Here is a 20,353-nt window from a genome sequence, read left to right as displayed (position 1 = left end):
AGAAAGAAGAAGCAGGGCACCCCATCCAGAGAGAGACATAGTCCTAAATCTCCAGGTTCAGAGACCCCCAAACTGCCCACAGATATCTTCTCGTCCAGCTCCCTCATCAGGCATTAGCCAAGCCTCCTCCACAATTCCTGCCAGCAGCAGGGAGGCTCACCTTCTTCTCCAGCTGACTTCCTGGTCAAAGGGGCAGGGTGTGCCACAGGAGACTCTCCAGGCCTCCACATCCCTCCTGCCCCAGTCAGAGAGCCTTGTTGAACACAAGGCTTCATGTCTCTGTGGAAATCTGGATCATGGCCCCGAATCTGCTTTTTCCCAAGAATAACAGATGAGCATATGTCCCGTGTGCCTCTAATTAAAGGATCTTTCTCGTGACCTTCCCAAACAACAACAAAAGAGATTTCCTCTCAGATCCTATGCTTTGAAAGGGATCAAGAAACATAGATAAATATTTGTTGGAAAGAAATGAAAGAATGAGTTGCTGTCTTCAAGATGGCACCCCCATACATTAGTTTCATTTTTATTTGCTTACAGTCTGAATTTTAAAAATAAAATAGCCAATATTAATCCTGTACTTCATAAAGATGAGTCTGTCAAACAAAAAAATAATTTAATATAAATATAATAACTTATGAGCTATAAAGATAGATAGACTCTATCAAGGGAAAAAGTAGATTTCTGGCCGTATAATTTCAATAACTTGCCACAAATTTAAAGATTTATATGAGTGTTTTCATATCCAATATGGAGAATGAAGCTCCGGTTGGTATTTGCTGACTACGCTCAAAACTAGACGTTTTTATGATTCTTGAATGAGAATCAGCGACCCACAGAGTGAAGCATATCAAAGGTGGTTGGTGGTTGGTTTTTAAATAAATGAGGGGTTGTACATCACAACCTAAAATACAGGGGACTGATAATGTACCAGAGCTCAATGAAGCTTCATTTGAAAATGTTGGGGTTAAACACACTTCTATCAAAATAATTCAAAGTGACATGAAAATCAGAAGAAATGCCTCAGCTTCTAGGTCTTCCTGAAGGAAGGAACCGAGAAAAGATGGCCACAATTGGGAAACATCCAGATGCATAAACCAACAAATAGGGATCCCGCCAGCCCATAATTCTGTGCACTATCATCAATAAGAGTTGGTGCTATCTTATTTTAAAAGTGGAATTTCTGAGGTGCCTTGGTGGCTCAGTCAGTTCAGCATCCAACTCTTGATCTCATCTCAGGTCTTGATTTCAGGGTCATGGGTCCACACTGAGTGTGGAGCCTAATAAAAAAAAAAAAAAAAAGCAGAATTTCTGCTGGAGGCTCCTTTGATAATGTTCCTGGTTTATAAAAGAGGGAGTCACCAAAGGGGTTAGCAAAGCAGAGCCATTTTTCCAATTGGATATGGGGACTGGAGCCTGCATCGATGAGAAGCATCACAGGCTTGCAGAACCCAGCTAAGGATGGAAGAATCCAAATGTCTACTAAGCCTCTTGGAGCCAGTTACTTTGCTAAGTGCTATTTCGTGTAACCTTCCCCATGATACTGTGAGGCAGTTATGTTTTTCTCCACTGTACGAACGAGGAAGCTAAACATGAAATGGTGTGTCTAAAGTCACACAGCCGGAAAGTGGCAGTCAGATTTCCACCCCCTGAGACCTGCAGCCCTAACACTAAGGATAGGAAATCCACCTCAGAGAGTGTATGCTAAGTCATTATTCCTTTCTTTTCACATTCTACAAGTCTTTCTAACTAAATTAAACAGAAGGAACCACCACATTTTACAGTATAATCAACTATTTAAATTGCCCCAGAGTTCATAAGGAGTCCCTGCATTCAGATTTGAAATGGAATTAGGCCGTGTGTTTTTCCGTATAATTAAATGTAGGATATGATTGAATGTGCAGCACTCAAACGTGTGTTCCTTTCTCTAGGCCAAGCTTTACTTGACATTAATAGATATAAATTAAGAATCAGCATTCCAAGTACTTTTTGCAAGATCTTTTTTCAGCTCAGGCCTGGGGAGCATTTATAACCTTGACTTCCACAGTGGGTGCAGGTACCAAAATAGAGACAGTCCCTGAATAAAGGCGTCAAAATGAGTATTAGTTCTCATCTATTCCAAAACCTAATTTTGGAAGTAAACACTAACCTGAGAGGTTTTTCTGTACACAAGTTCACGTGTAACGTACCGCAAAGCACATCCAAACACGGTGTTTTCAGAGATTATGAAAATTTTATTAACAAAGAAAATCTGCACATATGCATCTCCTTTAAAAATCACCACTTCATACCTGCAGAAAGCACTTTGTTTTCTATTCACTATTTCATCAATGGCAGGAAAATGAAATCACAACACCAAAATGCAGACCGATATTTCTGAAGGGTATAATCATTTGAGATAATCAAGAAGATAATCGAGAAAATCAGAAGAAAAGAATTAAGGTATTCATTGCCCAGGCTGAAACACTGAGCCTTCATCGAAACAAATGTTTCCACCACAAGTCAGTATATTTGGCCATCAGCTCTTTTTAACACTGTCCTGAATATTCAGTGTACATCTAAAAACATGATAGAGTTCTCTGAGTATAGTAAAAACTGACAGCCAGCATGATTTACAGAAATTAACGGCTCCATGGCAATAGTTGAGAGGTAATTACTAGAAAACGTGAAGGTATGTTTTGTGACAGGATGGGATTGGTTTTCAGGGCAACTTCTCAGTTTGTTTCTGGTTAAATAACTGCTCCACTGTTGACCTTCAGAATCTTCCTTGGATAACCTCTACCCCACCTTTTACTAAAAATCTATAAACATATTCCTGATACAATGCATGCAAGAGGAGAAGTACAAGAATATTAAGAGATTCTGATGTCCTGCCCGTGAACAGAAAACACACACATAATGGGCTCTCGCTGTCAGAACACATGGCTATTGCAGCTGGAAACCCCTCCAAAGAGATCATATAGACAGACGTTTAATTCAAAGAGGGGAAAAAAGTCAGGCCTGTTACTTGACTACAGTTTCTAGGGCCTGGTGTAGCTATATTTTTAGGCTTTGCTCCAAGGAGCTGCCTCCACAAATTTGGACAGAGCGAGGGAGGCACAGATGGTGGTCACGTGAAGGCACAGACCGATCGGGTGGGCTTGGTTACAAAGTCTGTACATTTAGGCTGCTGTATTCCTCCTATTTCAAGTACTGCCAAGTCCCGGCAGTTTCCACTCTTTCCAAAGTCTTGATTCATTTAATTCTCCTGAAGGAGGTGGAAGAGGAGGAGGATTGCGCAAATCTTACTGTTTTATGGTTTAGAAGAGACAGTCACCATCTTGGCTCCTTGTCAGATTTTAAATGTAACATTTTGCTAAGTGTAAAGCTGTGTCTCTGTTCCTTTTCTGTTGCCGGTTATTGTAACTTCAATATTTGCAAAACACAACCTCAAAATACTTTAAATCCAGCGTAAAGCAGTTTGTTATTCATGCAACACAATTCTTACATGTATCAATACTCAGTGAGTTCACAGCACAGGAATCTTTTCTTGGTTTCTTTCCTTCTTTATTTATTTGTTCCTTCTTTCACTTATGATTATTTTTTTCCTTTGGAGATTTAAGAATGATTTAATTACATACATAATTATATATATATATATATCTCCTGATTATTATCAAACTTATTGTCTCATCCTTTTCTGGTTGCATTATTTAGAAAAAGAAACACATAAACTAAAGTTATTCTACCATGTGAAATACCCTGTGAATTGTTTGTAAAACATTGAGCACCTTAGTGATGTGTAGACTTTTAATTTTCTAATATAAAACCGGTAGTGTTTGCTATAAAAAGGAATTCAGGGTGTGCTTCTAGTGGTGCCTGATTCATAGCAATTAGCATTAAATCATCAGTTTCTCTCTCTTTACAGAACAGCCTACAATATTTCAGATTCTCTGTCATTTTCTTCTTTATGTCAAAAACTGTCCAAATCAGAATGGATTCAGTCATTGTTTTTTTTTTTTTTAGGTCATCATCTGGATGCTTGGTGTTCTCTCGATATAGTTTTTGCATGTAATCCAACCTCTGCTCCAGAGTCTTATCCACTAAATGTGAGTTCTTGGCCTGAGCTGGTGTGTAGGAAGGCCATTTTTTAAGCAAGTCAATACATTAAAAAAAAAGGTTTTAACATCTGTTAATCAGGTGTTTTATCTGGAGGACATAAAAGCTTTTTACAATTCTCCAACTAACTGACTTAATGTTTTCCCTTTTATTTGGATATTTATATTGTGTAGAAATTGACACTGTCGTCACAACCAATGGAATTGTTCAACTATTTTCTAAGGCAAACAAGAAAATGATTTTCTTTTAGGGTAGAATTTCATGACTAGCAGAGTATATCAATAGGCAATGTGGGGAGGCAAATTCATCTCAATTATTATCTTGAATTTCTGATTTCAATAGAGCATGCTAAGAGAGAAAGATCTTGATAACATTAATGCTGCATGCATTTGCATTCTGAGCTGCTTCCTTAAAATATTGGTATTGTTCAGAACCAAGTAAGAGAGAAAAGACTCCCACCCCAGTGTGCCTGTGCTTTTTTAAGTCACAGTAACTTAAAAACAAAACAAAATAAAAATTACCTTCCAAGTCAATGGGCATATGCTCAAATAAGGACATCAAGACATTAGTTTAAGTCTCTAGGTTGACTGGATATAAATATCAATAATAGGATTGCATATCAGATGCACTTTTGTGAATGGAACACTTCGGCATTACCCAGTCTTCCTCAAAAGTACTTAGCTGCCAAGAGAGATACTTTATAACGTATCACAAATGTGCTATTTGTATAAACATTTCCCATTACAAATGCTCTTGTTTTTGTTTAAATGAGTATTTTTAACCTGAGCTATTAATAAAAAATTTTTTTTCTTCTCCTTTGTAAAGCTTGGCCTTCAGAAGAAAGAATCTTTAAGCCTCCTCTCTTGTGAGAGTAATTTCTCCTAATGCCGATGGTGCTACATAAGTACAGACAGGGCTCATTAAGTAGGCTTCTGAGCATAATTATAATTAACAATTAGGTAGAAATTAGTTTTAATGATTTGTTTTAGATGGTAGAATAGAAGCATAATGTAATTATTTTTAAGCCTTCTACATCATTAAGAATACAACTACCACCAACTTTCAATTATTGAGAAGCAGACAATCATCCAAAGTATTTAGTAAGTGATCTACTTACAGAGCCAAACTAAGGGAGCTGAAGAGAAAAGGCCTCCACCCCAGCCCAGGTGCTGATAATTATTTAGCCTTTGCAAAGTCTCTTCCTTTTCTACTCTGACCCTTGAAGCTGTTTCATGTCTTGAAGACATCTCTACCAGGGAAAATCCAGAGAGTCAACCTAGTTGCTCAGCTCTCCCCCCTTTCTCCAAGGCATAGTGAAAGGAATGGGGGGAGGTGGGAAGTTCTGGAAACGACTGCAAAATTTAGCAAGTGGTCCTGAAATGCCAATGCACACTATAAACTGAACAGGAAAGAGGATTATATAAATAATGAATAAAATGAGTACAGGTTTTCCCCGCTATCCGAAAGTTTGCTCTATGCCGTTTTGCTTTAGGAAATATCTACATTAGCACCCATTTTCGCCAACCGAAAGAAATCTGAAGATTTCTGCTTCTATAAAACAGTGCCTTCGCTTTACGCCATTTCGGTTCACGGAAGTTTTCATGGGAATGCTCTATGTTCAGAAAGCGGGGGTGGGGGTAATCTGTACTAAGAAATAAACTCCAACCTGCAAAAATAAATGTATGCCATTCCTTCCCCGTTCAGTGTTCTTTTAATGTCTTAAAGTCAATTTGGATCTTATTTTCCCTGTAAGAATTTTTAAAAATACTCTAGAAACCTGAAGAAATGCTCTTACTTCCTGAAAAATAGAAAAATATTCATTTACAACAGTGAATATTAGTTATTGTCAAAAGTTTTTTTTTTCTTCCTTTCTTCCTCTTCTTTCTCTTTTTCCTTTTCCTTTTTTGACCCCAGCTAGTCAGTGTGCTGTTTTCTCTCCCACCTTTGAGCGAGTATGTTAGACCTTTTGCTGCTGGCCTTCGGAAGCTGTCAGGGAGCACATTCGGACACCCACGTAAAAGACCTGGTACCTGTGTTTCCACATGACAAAACAGGCCACCAAGCACACAAGGCCGCAGACCAAGTTAAGAATCATTTGGATGAGTAAGAACAGTTTGAATGTGCCGGTGATGCTGGTACAGTCAGTCACATCCCTGTACACAAAGGTCCTGCTGAGCGGCTCCAAGGAGGGCAGTTTGCACTGACAGGCGTCGAGTGCTGTTCCACAGGTAAACTGTGTGAGCTGCGAATAGTGGTGGGCAGCGAAGGCCACGGCCAGCACGCAGACCATCAAGCCCAGGGCACTCAGCAGAAAGTACAAGAGCTGCAAGAAAGCAGAAGAAAACCTTGCCAGTTACAAAGCACAGTGGGTGACTATTGACAAAACTCATTAATAAAAGCTGGTCTTTTTCTTCTCTGGCAGGAAGTTCCCTGAAGGATGGGGCTGTTGTCTTTTCAGTAACGGAGTACTCGTGACATAGGAATGGTTCCATGTCGATTTGTTAGTGAAGCAATCCGTAAGCCCTGATCGTATTGTTATTTGCCATGTGGATGCGGAGTGCTTTGCATACACCAAGCCAACAATATTAGCTTGATGGTGGATACTTGTATATGGATGTAGCAAACTTTAGATGAATCCCAAACATGAGAGCCGTCCCTGAAAGACATGCCATGATTGTTTTGACCTCAAAAGCTGCTCATATGAAGATTGCAGAAAGGCTAGAAGATAAGTGAAAGGCTAGAAGGCAATGAAAACACTGTATTGGCCAAAATTGGCAGTGATCGATCAACTAGCAACACAGGTTAATAAAAATGACCGTGGTCAATATAGTGGTTGCCAACCTGTGTCCAGAAATGCCAGAAGCCCCAGTAAGAGGTTGCTAGAAAAAAAAATTATGGTTCCAGAAGGTAGACGACTTGATGTCAGCTTCCTCACCTACAAGTGTCAACCCAAGTCCACCTCTAACCATCTAGTTCCTGAGTACAAAAATTAACTCTAAATGGCTCCTCAGCTGCCGAGGCTCTGAACACGTTGGCCTGTGTGATAGCCTTGTGATGGAAAAGTCTGGTTCAAGTTCCAACTCTGCTGCTAAAGAACCATGGAATCCCTGAACAAGACATTTAGCCTACACCTGAAATATGTTGATCAAAAATTGTGAGTGCTTGTTGACACAGTCACAATATAAACCATGTTATATGACAAGAAATGTTCTTGGGATTGTACTCACCTACTGGAAATGTTTCTGGTCCCACCTACTGAGGCTCTAGATGAGGAACAGAGTCCCCAACTGTCGGGACTAGTGTACTGAACTAAGTTCCTAATGTGAGATGTACATTACCATAGTCCAATGTTGTTTGTAGGGCAGTTCTCATGAATGTGAACTCCCCAAAGTAAGATTAGCTCTACTCATGTCCAGGGCTAGATTAAAGCAGCTCTGAAAAGATTATGCACTCTCTCTACTTCCAATGATATGTAGTTTAAAATAAAAACATATAGCCAAGATTATAAAATATGTGTACAAAAGTCCTCCAAATGAGTTATTCTCCACATGGTGACAATTTCAAGTGTTTTCAAGTCTTAAATATAGAATACTTAAAAATGTATTTTTTTCTTCTTGAATGTGGTGTGTGTGTGTGTGTGTGTGTGTGTGTGCGCGTGCTGGTGCCCTATCCATGTGTCTAGTTTGCTTGAAAGCTTGACTAAGGGCACAGGAAGAGAGTGGAACTGGTTAAAGCCACTTTGTCTTAACATGGCTGCAAAGCCAAGGAGTGCATGGATTCTTTGCATGTCCTCATCAAAGATATCATAAACACACACACTAATCTTTTTCAAATCTCTTGAAGAATTGCCAGATGGAACTCAAGTTTTTTCATCCATGAAACAGTTTATTGAAACATCTTATATCTCAGGGACATAACAAGGATAACTTTTTTTTATTGTAATTTTCAGGGTTTTTTTTTTAATGTTTATTTATTCTTGAGAGAGAGAAAGAGAGAGCGCGCATGAGGGGGATGAGGGGCAGAGAGAAGGAGATACAGAATCCAAAGCAGGCTCCAGGCTCTGAGCTCTCAGCACAGAGCCTGATGTAGTGGGGCTCAAACCCATGAACTGAGGGATCATGACCTGAGTCAAAGTCAGACGTTTAACCGACTGAGCCACCCAAGCGCTCCAACAAGGATAACTTCTATTCAATGTGTTTAGTCCTCCCTTGGAGGAAGGGAAGCAGATAAATACAAGGGGCACCATTAAAACATTTAAAAAGGAAATATTTAATTTGTGAAATTGAACACATCGCCTAAATTTTTGTGGCCATATTTCCTGCAAAAACTATAGTGCTTAGGCTAAAATGTAGGAGTTTTTATTTTTGTGGGAACATTGGAGCCGAATATTTGAAATATTCTGGGTTGTTATGAAATATTCAGGCCTGATGATTGACCTCAAACTCCTGATACCAAGAGCCAAATTAAATCGTGCTGGTGGTGTTGTACATGTGTACCCACTGTAACTGTGTTTCCAGTGCAGGCAGCATGGACCTGGGAGCTATTTGCTTTGGGAACATGGGTACATTGGTGACTTTACCAGGAGGGAAGGCCCAAATTAAAGGGGTAATTTCCCACCTGAGAGTCATCTGCTTAGCAGAATGGCCCCCATTGGAGTTTTCTCTGCACATTTTATTGCCATCAATGGCTGGAACTGAGGAAGTCTTGTAATAACCCTCCCACCTCCAACACACACACACATCCTTAGCAGATTTCTATAACATTCATTGGGACACTATCTTGAGGCAATGACAATAATCCCTCCTTCAGTCTGTAAATAATTCGAATGGCTGCAAAAATATTATTCTCTCACACAATCACGAAAACCCATTTGCTGAAATGAGAATTTCGCCTGTTTTTTTAAAAATGTTTATTCTGTTTTTGAGAGAGAAAGAAAGAGCACACGCAGAGAAGACGCAGAGAGAGAGGGAGACACAATCCAAAGCAGGCTCCACGCTCTGAGCTGTCAGCACAGAGCTGGAAGTGAGGCTTGAACCCAGGAACTATGAGACCATGACCTGAGCCGAAGTCAAAGGGCTTAATCAAAGCCAATCAACTGAGCCACCCAGGTACCCCAAAATTTTGCCTATTTTTAAAAGATCTCCTTTTGGCTTAGATATTGGAAGATTTACTCAAGACATTTAACAAGTGTACAAGCCGAGTGATGGTTATGAGCATAAATAGGGGAGCCAGACTGCCCGCTTTCAAGCCTGATTCTCCCCTTCTTAGCTGTGGGCCTGGAGCAAATTAATCATTCCCCTGCACTCCTATGTTACTTCACCTTTAAACTTGGAATGATGATCATAATAGCCCTATGGTCATAGGCTTATTATAAGGATCAAAAGAGTTGATATCTGTAAAGGGCTTAGAGCTGCCTCTAGTACATAGCAGCACTGTTTAAGTATTTGTGAAATCAATAAACAAATTACTAGAGATGGAAAGAGCTGCCAGTTCTCAAGACTCTTAGGATATCAACTTTACGGGCTTTGTCTTATTCTCTGTCATGTGGGAGTAACAATGCAGGCTTGGCTTGTAGAAAAGATGTAAACATTTACACAGACACAGGGATTGCTCAATTTTAAGCGAGCAACTTAAATATGCTGGGAGCCCAAACAAAAGCCTTGCCCCTTAGCTCCTTGAATATGAATACTTTCACTGGTGCATAGCTCACACAGTGTGATCCTGCATCTACCACTCTGTGAAAGCATCAGGCCAAGTAAACAGGAGTGAACCACAGAATCAAATTTCTTATCCATGCTAAGACATAAATGTATACTTGATCCCCCAGGCCTGCGGGCTACATCTGCAACGCTGTAGCATTTCCCCAACCGCTCCCCCTCCCCCCCTTCACGGGCTTTTAATCCATCTGACAGCAACAAGCTTCTGGGTTAGAATCGGTAATTTAAAATCAAGTGGCTTGTTTTACCTACGCGGCACGAATAAACTATCAATGAAAGTGTTTACGATGACCTTGGGAATGCGAGCAAATATATCTTGATAAAAGCCTGGCTCGGGACGCATTTGTCTTGCCGGTGTCAGCCCGTGTGTCTGGCGCTCGGCAGCTGGCGGGGGCGCCGAGGCCCCCGGAGCTTATGTAACAGCGGCGCCCAGGCGCGGCTCCGCTCGCTCGCTGCCTCTAATTGGTACCCGGCTGCGGCTTCAACGCTCGGTGACTTTGGAAGGAGGGCGGTTCGGCTTCGATTTAATTACCTTCCCGGGTGGCAGGGGTGGTGAGGCCCGGCTGCCGCTCGCCGCGCAGGAGGGGGCGGCAGCAGCAGCCCAGGGGCCTCCTGGCTGTGGGCACGAGGCGAGTGCGCCTTAAATGCCCTCCTGGGGAATGTGCCCGGGAGTGTTTGCAAGCACATGAACCGGACACGTTTCTGCAAATAACCAAGGTGAGCCCCGAGAAAACAGGGCCACGGGGAAAGGCAGGCGGTCCAATCGGAGGCCGAATGGCCCGCCAAGGCCGCGGGCAGAGCCCCGGGAGAAAGAAAGAATGCGCCGGTGGTGTCGCGGGCCTGCCAGAGAGCAGACTGCGCTAGCCTCAGATGAAAAGACAGGTCCCGTGGCTATTGTCTCCAAGAAAAAGGGAGGGTGTGTGTGTGTGTGTGTGTGCGCGCGCGCGCGCGTGCTCAGGCTGCAGAGAGACGCAGTTAGCACCCCCTGACTGGTTGCCCTGGCCATCTGGGTCTTCCAACAGGAGAGAAAAAATCTTCAACAAAGCTTAGGCCAGGGTATCCATACGCAGGCACTAAAATGCGGTAAGGCTAAGTGAGAAACACATCATGAAGATCCATTTTGTTCCTCCCCCCCACCCCCCATCCAATGGTGTGGAAACACAAGGAAAGTCTGCTGTAACCTGTTGTGCCTTTGGAAAACCTGGAGATTGACTGAAGCTCATTTTAGACCTGAAGATAATGTAGCGGGCACCTTAGAGAGCTGGCAGCAAGCATCACTAAAGGTCACATTCAGGAGAAGAGAAAAGTGCCTCCGTATTTGTCAATGTCTGTCACAGGTGGGAAAAAAAAAAAAAAAAGGTGGCTAATGAGATCTTCCTAGTGGGGAATTCTCAACCTGGCTGACATTGGCAGTGACTTTTTTATTTTATTTTTGCCCTTGCTCCTTATTTCAAGTGCAGATGTTGAGGTGGCTTTGGGGGCCTCTGCTGGGTCATCTGGAGGGGAAACGAGGGCATTTCACATAAGCTGATGAACCTAGTGTAGAGCACTTTTTACCTAGTGAAAGAGGTCCCTGTAATTTAACAGGCCATTTCTTATTAGGCTTCCAGGGTTTTTTTTTGTTTTGTTTTGTTTTAATTCATCACTAAGCCTTATTGTGTTTAGTGAGACCTCTACAAAAACAGTAAACATGGACTGATGTCTGCTCTCTCTGGCCTTCTTTAAGGAACACCCTCAGACAGAAAAATTAAAATTTCCAAATGTAGGTATATCCACCAAATTCTGTCGGGTTTTTTTTTTTTAAAGAATCCATTATTTTTTTTAAGTTTACTTATTTATTTTTTGAGAGAGAGCGAGAGAGCAGGGGAGGGGCAGAAAAAGAGGGAGAGAGAATTCCAAGCAGGCTCTGCACTATCAGCACAGAGCCTGATGTGGGGCTTGAACTCACCAACTGTGAGATCATGACCTGAGCGGAAGTTGGGCACTTAACCGACTGAGCCACCCAGATACCCCCATTATGTTTTTAATTAGAAAAGTTATGTCTAACTATTGGAGAACATTTCAGAATTAAAGAAGAAACCACAAAAGGCAGCTATCCTCCCACTACTCACAGATAACCGTTTTTTCTATGCACTGAGAGCTATTTTTTTTTATTTCTGTAGGATCACACCATAGATTTTGCGTAGCCAGCTTTTTTTTTGACTAGTTAATATAATGTGAGCCCTTTTATTCCATTATTACCCTTTTACAACATGATTTAAATATATATACATATAATAGAAGCACTTTGCTTTTGTATGTCAACCACTTCAACCATACTAGAATAAAAAACAACTCTTCTGCCTCTTTGTAATTTCTAAATAATAGAATTGACTTACTCTTATGCATTATGCTTTCTTGTGAACAAAGAAGTATCTAATTGTTATGTGCTTGGTTATGAAGAAAAAGTAAACAGTGTGAGTGGACCAAAAAAAAAAAATACCCAACAAACGAATATTACAGAAAACATTTTGTTGTCTGCTACAAGTGGTTGAAAGGAAATGTAGGAATTTGATTTCTCCTAGCTCTGATTGCTGGGTTGGGTTTTTATCTCCCTGAACTCTAAAAGGGTGTGTCTATGTTTCCCTTTGGACTAGATTCTACTGTGCAGTGAAAATGCTGTGTACTTGAATGGGCTCCAACCGAATGCACTGTCTTTAATGGAGAAAAAAATCACATGCACGTGAAAGACACACACACGCGCGCACACACACACACACACACACACACCTTAAACCATGCATATCCTACCCACCTACCTCCCCCCCACCCAATACCCTCAGGCTCTTGGCACAGATCATTTGGATGCACCCAATGTACTTTTTTTGTCTCAGTGGTCCCACCTACAAGAGGAAATACACTTAGACTGCCTCCCTATTAAAATATTCTAAAAAACCCAAAGATATGGAAGTGGACAGTAATAGAGACACCTTTTCCCTGGCCAAGTGTTTTGCTGAACTGATGAATTTTCAAAATTCTTTGTAAGGGGCATTGAAGGACAGACTTTATGTGATCTATGCCAACTTAGTGCATGGAAATTAAGACTTTAAAAAAAAGACCAGCATTACCTTTGGGGTCTGGATGAATGCCCTCCTAAAACATTTTTTTGGCCTGCCTAAAAATGCAACTTCTAGTATAATCTGATATGCAACCCTTTAAAAATCATTCTTTTATTTTGTACTTGTGTTTTCCCCCATGTGATGATAAAAGAGAAAAAAATAACAACTTACTTTCATAACAAACTGGATACATGTCCGTTCGTCAACTTGATATGAGACACAAAGCATAAACAAACCAAGATACGCCACTAGGCAGACCTGCAATGGAGAACATGGACGGAAGGATGTTATCAGGGCAAGTCGTGCATTCTAATGACATCAATCTCAGTGTCCTTCACCAATAACATCCTTGTTATCCAGGTGCTCATTTCATTTACTTATCTTTATGTGTTATTTTTCTCTCGGCTCGAGGAACAGACTTTTTTAAAATAGTAAAATCAATTTGTTTCAATTTAGCCAGTATTTATTAAGTCCTTTTGATGTGCCAGGTGCTATGCAAGGTCCTTTCGCGTGTACAATGATGAATAAAACCTCCTCAGCCTCAATAAGTGTACGGTCCAGTCTAGGCCAAGATAAGTGGACATGCTATTCTAAGGCAGGGCATTACATGTCAAATGCTATTCAGAGAAGTACAAAAAGAGGGAAAAAAACAACATTGAGTTGGGCAATTTAAAAAGACTTCACTAAAGAGGTGGATTTGAAATGGTCCTTGAAAAGGATGATGATAATAATAATGATGATCGCTAACATTTACTGACTACTTACTTTGTGCTGGCCATCTTCTAAGGGCTTTGTATGGATTTCCTCTGCAATCATCACAAAACCCCATGAAGCAGGTGCTGTTATGATCCTCATGTTATAAATGAGGAAACAGAAGCACAAAGCTAGTAAATAATGAAACCAGCACTCAAACCAGGTGGTTTGGGTGAAATAGCACAAGCAATAGCACAGAGGTAGGATGGCACAATTGTGGGGGGAGAGTAGTAAACATACACCCGCAGTCGAAATAACAAGACATAGAGCAGAAAGGTAAGTTAAAAATCTAGGGATACAGGATTGATTTCATAAGCAGTGGGACTCCCGTGAAAATTTTTAATCAGACAAATGACATGATTCAAGGCATCACGTTTCAGGAAAATGAGCAGTGGTGTTGGGTGGGTTGGCATCCAACCCACATCAGGATTATTATTTTACTAATCTAAGCAGAATTAATATATCAGGTGGGCCGGAGCTGAGATGACACAAAGTCAGGGAAAGAGGCAGAGAGGAAAGGTGTGGTCCTAGCAGAATCTGTATATCTTGGCTATTGCATGCTGATAGGAGGACACTGGCAAGGGAGAAACAGTAAGTGATCCCCACGTGTCTGAGTGTCCATGAAGGAAAGAAAGGGACGTGTCTGGCTGAGAGGACGCTGGGAAGAGGAATGACAACTTTGAGACAAAAGATACTCGACTGCTTTGTCGAACCAGATTTTCTTTTTTAGTGCTCTGAAGTTTTGCAAATGTGATTTAGAGTTTCTAATCAAAGTGTATCTGTTCACACTTAATTTTGGAAACATTAAAATGTTGCTAAGTTGTACTTTAGGATAGAAACCCCAAGCAACAGAATCGCATCTTCTGCTAAGCACGGTTTTCCTAGAGACGGATGTTTGAAGGGTAGCTGAGTGTCACCTAGTAAGCCATTAAATGACTGGTTTGGTAATAATTTCTACCCCTAGGGCTAGCTTTACACCACAGGGTAGCAGAACTGTTTACTTACAACATCAACATAGCATTTTAGGGTAATGCCTCTATCCTAGTCTCTCCTTGTTTACATAATCAGTAACTTGCTTGTGCCCCCGTGGGTTCTCAAATTGAGCGCTGTTCAGGTTTCTACTGGGCTGTGATGCCAAAAGCCAGACCTTCCTTTAGTGCTGGCTCTTCCATCATTTGGACTGGCTGATAAATTAATAGTAAGTAACATTCCCAGCACAGGGATATAGCATTAAAATACAGGAGCATGGCACAGGCTGGAGAGATCTGGGTAAAAAACAAAGCAGGTAGGACCCAGGGAGGCAACTTTTCAGCAGAGGACCGGCAGATGCAGAGTAATGATACTGAAGTTATTTGTGTAGACCACAACATGACTGACATTTCCAAGTCAGGGATGAACTTCTTTCTCAAAGTTCATTTTTAAAAGTTAGGTAGAAGTTTGATAAGACCTGTAGGGACTTACTATGTATTGTCACACTAAGAATTTACACAACTGAAACAATGGAAGAAAGACCTCCTTTTTTGTTCATTGGCAACAAACCAGATGGAGGCTCCTCAACTTGCTTCTGTGAGGATTGTTAAATCCTGAAGCACGTGCCTATACGCCCTTGTTAGTGTTTGTTTGCAGGTGCATGCACAGGGTTGGGCTCTCTCCCACGTGGCTATCTTTGTCCCTAGAGGCTCTTGCGAAGCTGGCACTTGCCAAGACTCCTCTCTTTGTCTTTATGAGAGACACATTCCAACAATCAGGCCTAACTGGACCCGCATCTTAAAAATCTGCTTCTGTGCCTTGCTTGAACAAATTTTCCCACGTTAGTAGTATCTACTCCTTTGTAGCTTTCATTAGGCCAGTTTCCAGCAAGAAGGTGCCCAGGAACATATGACCTCATTCTAGGGCATTTCTCATGGTCAACTGACAGAACTCTTTTGAGGACATACACTAGCCAGACCCTTTGCACAGCTCTGGGAACTGAGAGGTGAAAAGATAGAGTCTCAGCCTTCAAGGAGCTCTCTCTCTCAGTCCAGTGGGAAAGAGAGCACAGTGAAGTTAGAATACCATCTAAGTACTAGGACCTCATCTTCCATAATACACAGGAGGGGTGATTAACCCAAAGGCAACTGGGGGAAACTTTCTGAAGGGAGATGGATTTGGAAGGATAAGCAGAAACTAGTTAGGAGATGGATGTGAGGAAGGGTCAAGAAAGTACCAGTAGGTGCAAAGGCATGCAGAAGTGCAGAGTAAACATCGAGGACTCCCATAGCTCCAGTGCAGAGGATAAGAGAAGGCACAAGAAGTGCTTACAGAGATGGCCAGGAGGTAGGTCACAAAGGACTTTTGTTTCCTTCTAGGGCGTTTGAAGCGGAGGGATGCTATGATCTACTTTGCCCTTGAGAATGGTCCTTCAGGCTGTGAAGAATGCACTGGGAAGGGAAGACCGGCTAGGAGGCCTTTGTGCATCTATGGAGAAATGATGAGTGCCTGAGCTCAGCTAGCAGTGGGGAGAGAGAGTGGGTGTGTTTGAGTGACACGAGGGAGGCAGAATCCTTGGGCCCTAAATAAAGACCAGATGTGAAGGCTGCTGGGGTCGGAGGGGTCAGGAAGGTGCTCAGCCACCTGACTTGAGCTGCCAGGTGGATGGTGTTGATATTTAAGGAGACACAAGATACAAGAGGAAGAGCAGAATGGGAGTGGAAAACGAAGATGCCCACATGGATTCAAAGCTCACTGCAGGGGCCTAGAGCTCAGGAAGGAGGTCTGAGCTGCAGATAAACACTTGTTAGTCATCAGCATATGTGAAGTAATTGAAGCCATTAGAAATGCTAGACCATCCAGAAAGAGTCTAGTGAAAACAGAAAAGAGCCAAGTTACCCAATTATGCAGAATTTTTGACTCTTTTGAACAGAAAGCATCTTAAATATACTTCTTACAATCTTGGTTTTATTTCATAACATGTCTAAATATTATGAAACTGATTACCCTCTTGGATTTTTGGATTTCACTTTGAGATCTTTGTATAGCACATTTGCTATGGAGCCTGGATAAACTCAACACATTTTAATTTCTTAGCCTTCTGCTAGGGCTCAGTGGGTTCCAGGAGGGGGGACTTCTTTTTCTTACAGGTCTGCACGTTAGAACAATACTTCTGTATCAGAGAGTTTATTGGTGTTCAGCACCTTTTAGAAGAGTAGCATTTATCGAAACTTAAAACTGAAAGCTTTGTGGCCATGGGGAGGTAATCAGATTTCTCACGCCAGACTAAGGGTCTTGTTTCCTGAGCTGGCAGGACATGGACGCTCCAGGAAGACAGGGTGTTCTGACTTCCCAGGCAGGGAGGAGGAGCTCATGTTAATGAGAGACCCGCCAGGTCTATCTGGAACAACATTCCTGGATTCTGGGCCAGAGCTTCCATTAGATTTGGTGAGGTGAGCCTCATGGAACAGGAAAAAAGCAGTTATGTAAGGTTTTCAATAAGGCACTCATTGGACCAGACACCCAGGCCTGGGGTGGACAGGTGGTGTCACTGAGCACAAAGCCAAATAAGAGTGGGGTAGCATTGGGGAAAGTAGTGTAGAGAGGGCAGCGAGGCTTTAAGAACTTGTCCAGTCAGTTCACGTACAGATGGAGAATTATGCTAATAAGAAAAGCTTGGAATGAGTTTTTTTTCAATGGGAACAAAAGACAACTACTATCATCTTAAATCAGTTTTTGGATGCACGTGTCTACAATTCGTTTTCTCTTTAGTGTAAAGAGAAAACCGAAGTGCTAAATTCCACCTTCTGTCTAAAGATATTCTTTGTCTGCTTAGAGTGAAGGCTGCATTCTCTCTTGTGGGTTAGAAAGTTAAACAGAGATGAAATGTTCTCTGAATGTTAGATCCATTTCTAGATGGATGAGTCCTGAGTCCTGTCACACACTGTTTCTGTTTTTGTTATTTGGCCCTATTGTACCTGCAGTGGTGCTTTTTAAGGGTTGGCATTATGAATAAAAGGTGAGTGCCGGACCAGTGTCTTGGAGATTTACCTAGACATCATTTTTTTTTCCTTTTCATTCCGGCATAGCTAGAAGATCCCACTCGAAAACATTTTGTGAGAACGTGAATTATTGGTATTTACTTCTCCCCATGTCATACGTGTTTATATTCTGGTCTTGTGACATTCACACAGCCTCCAATATATTTGTTTTCTTCTTTTTGTTGTCGACAGAGCTGCTTGACAGGGCTATCTGGGGAATACAACCTTCCCCTGTCAAATGCCTTTCAAGGTTTCTCTCCTCCTTCCACCCCCGCCCTCTCATTTGTGGACCTGAAATGTGACTCTATTCCTGTAAGTTAATCAACTTTCACCTTTATATTCTGTCAATATAGTAACAAGATGAACTCTCTTCTCATGTTTGCACAGATAATTGATCAACAAGAGATGTAGCAGAACTGTAAATATTTCTCTGGATATTTCTTAAGAGAATTTCTGTGGATTTTCATCTATTTAATAGGATTTAAGGTCAAATATTAGAAATCACTTTCAACAAATGATAAACATATTGCAATCTGTCAACTGAATGCAGTCTCACCCAGGAGAATTGTTGATTAACACATGGTGTGTCCGAGATTTAAATAATATATAAAAGAACATTTCATGAGCATCTATTAAGAGATGTTTATTGGATCAAGATTTCAGAAAGATGGGAGAGAATATTTTAGCATAACTTAAGCATTTTTACTGGATTGTCATTGCCACGGCCTTATGGTAAGACAAAGTCGAAGCCGGTAGTTCAGAATTACTTAGAGGACTTGGTAAAAACTGGCCCAGTCCCCAGAATTTCTTATCCAATTGGTCTGCAGTGGAGACCAAAAATTTGCATTTTTAACAAATTCCTGGGTAATGCTGGTGTTGCTTTTGCTGCTAGTCCTGAAGCCACACTTTCAGAACAGGTAGTTTAAGCTAAAAACATAGTCTTCTAAATGCTAACACCTGGTCTGGGGTTTATCTGAAAGTTTGAGGTCTAGAGTGATACACTGACAAGTGGGGTTTCCTATAGAAGAGCTGTTTATTATAAGTAATAATGAGATATAATAACAATAATTTTCTCATAAGGAAGTTTAGTCTTCTCTGTCATAGGAATCCTTAAAATTGAAGGGAAAACCCTTCATTGCTATCAACATGAAGTCACTGAACACAGAGTTGGGAAGAGATGTGCGGTCAGCTGTCACAAGCCCGCCAGGAATGTTGTAGCACACTCCTGCATCTCTACCACATTTTCTGCCTTTTCTCAGCCCCTTCTCTTACAGAAGCATCTGCTTCCCAAGTGGGATTCATCTGTAACTAAAGGGCAAAGTTTGGCACATTATTCTTTCCTAGTTATTTGGAATCCCTGAAACCAGCCTGCAGAATCACATAAAAAGATGCAAGGGAGGGAGAGATCCAGAGAGCAATCCTAATACTCATTTCCTGAGTGGAAATGGAGTAAGAACTGGTACAATGTAATCTTTCAGATCTTTCTATTAATGGTTGTCCTAATCTAGGTATTACTCCCCACTGAGGTTAGCTCAACAACCTTTATTGAGGTAGATACTGGGAGTATAAAGAAGAATAAGATACGGTCTTTGCCCTTTAGAAATTTACAGTTTAATCCCTACTTTGTTGAAGAAGTGAGGCATAGGAAAATTAATTGCCATGGGTAATGTCGTTTGATCAGTTTTGGCCAGGCGGGAAAATGAACAGTCAATAGTAGCTCATACAAATCCCTCCTTACTGTTCACTCATCGAAACCCCCCATCCTTTCTAAACGTAAGGGACATTGAATCAACTGTGTGGTTTTTTTTCCTCCTGTGTATTAGTTTTTAAAGACAATAAAGTTTTTGGTGCTAAATAGGACTTAAATATGGTGGAACTGTGAGGTTATTCCCTCCCCACATTTATTATTATAATTAGTTATTATTTTAAATTACATTTTGGGGTAAACGGACTCAAAAATACTCCTCCTAAACAGATGAGGTAAGAAAGGTGAAAAAAACTCTTGAAAGCATGAAACATTAATTAACAGTTCATTCAACAAGTGGTAACTGCTTTTTAGTTCTGTTACAATCAACTAGGAAACTGTACGTGTAATTAAATGCTGCACAGTGGGAAAATGTGGGCTAGAGTTGATGCTTGACTCTATTATTTTTGTAGCTATATGATCTTGAACAAAGCTCATTCTTCATAGCCTCAGTTTTCTTATCTATGAAATAGAGACAACAATGCCTTCTTTTGATGGTTAATTCAAAGATTAATGATAATGTAAATAAGGCGCCTACAATAATGCTTAAGAAATAACGGGAGAAACACTGGCAGTAATTATTATAATAATTATTATTGCAAGTCACTCATATGTTTATTAGAGCAGATCAAATTTAGAGCGTATTTAAGGGCTCACAAATGAATTACCAATTAACCATGTTTAAAACTTATAACACATACACTGTGTTGGTTACAACTGCCACACAGTCTACTCTGTATTAGTGGATACCGGTGAATATATTCCATAATCTTTATATTTACATAAGAAAAGGTAATTACCAAGCCTAAATGGTTAGACATTTTAATGCTAATTTTGAGCACTTTTACATGCCAGGCATTAAATTAAGCACTCTACGTAAATGATCCCATTTGGTCTTCATGAAAATCCTATGAAGTAGTCACTATCATCAGCCCC

At 40.9% G+C, this 20,353-nt stretch overlaps 1 protein-coding gene across 4 annotated transcripts in view; it reads right to left on the bottom strand.

Moving 5' to 3' along the window:
- Positions 1 to 2,210: 2,210 nt before the first annotated feature.
- The window catches only part of SSPN (sarcospan), a 53,432-nt gene continuing 35,289 nt past the window's right edge, over positions 2,211 to 20,353 (bottom strand). For 3 of the 4 annotated variants that reach the window (XM_053226054.1, XM_015065199.3, XM_053226055.1), the window contains exons 2-3: positions 13,082 to 13,168; positions 2,211 to 6,418 (exon numbers count right to left, since the gene is read on the bottom strand). In XM_053226054.1, the coding sequence (XP_053082029.1) occupies positions 6,053 to 6,418; positions 13,082 to 13,168 (453 nt within the window). In that variant the 3' untranslated portion in view covers positions 2,211 to 6,052. Of the gene's footprint in view, positions 6,419 to 13,081; positions 13,169 to 13,675; positions 13,761 to 20,353 lie in introns of all 4 variants that reach the window. The other variant, XM_015065198.3, reaches the window with a different exon arrangement.

This window comes from Acinonyx jubatus, chromosome B4 (genome assembly GCF_027475565.1).
Source record: "Acinonyx jubatus isolate Ajub_Pintada_27869175 chromosome B4, VMU_Ajub_asm_v1.0, whole genome shotgun sequence".
NCBI lineage: Eukaryota > Metazoa > Chordata > Mammalia > Carnivora > Felidae > Acinonyx > Acinonyx jubatus.
Note: the sequence above shows the minus strand (reverse complement) of the source record. Positions and strands in the feature narration are given on the sequence as shown.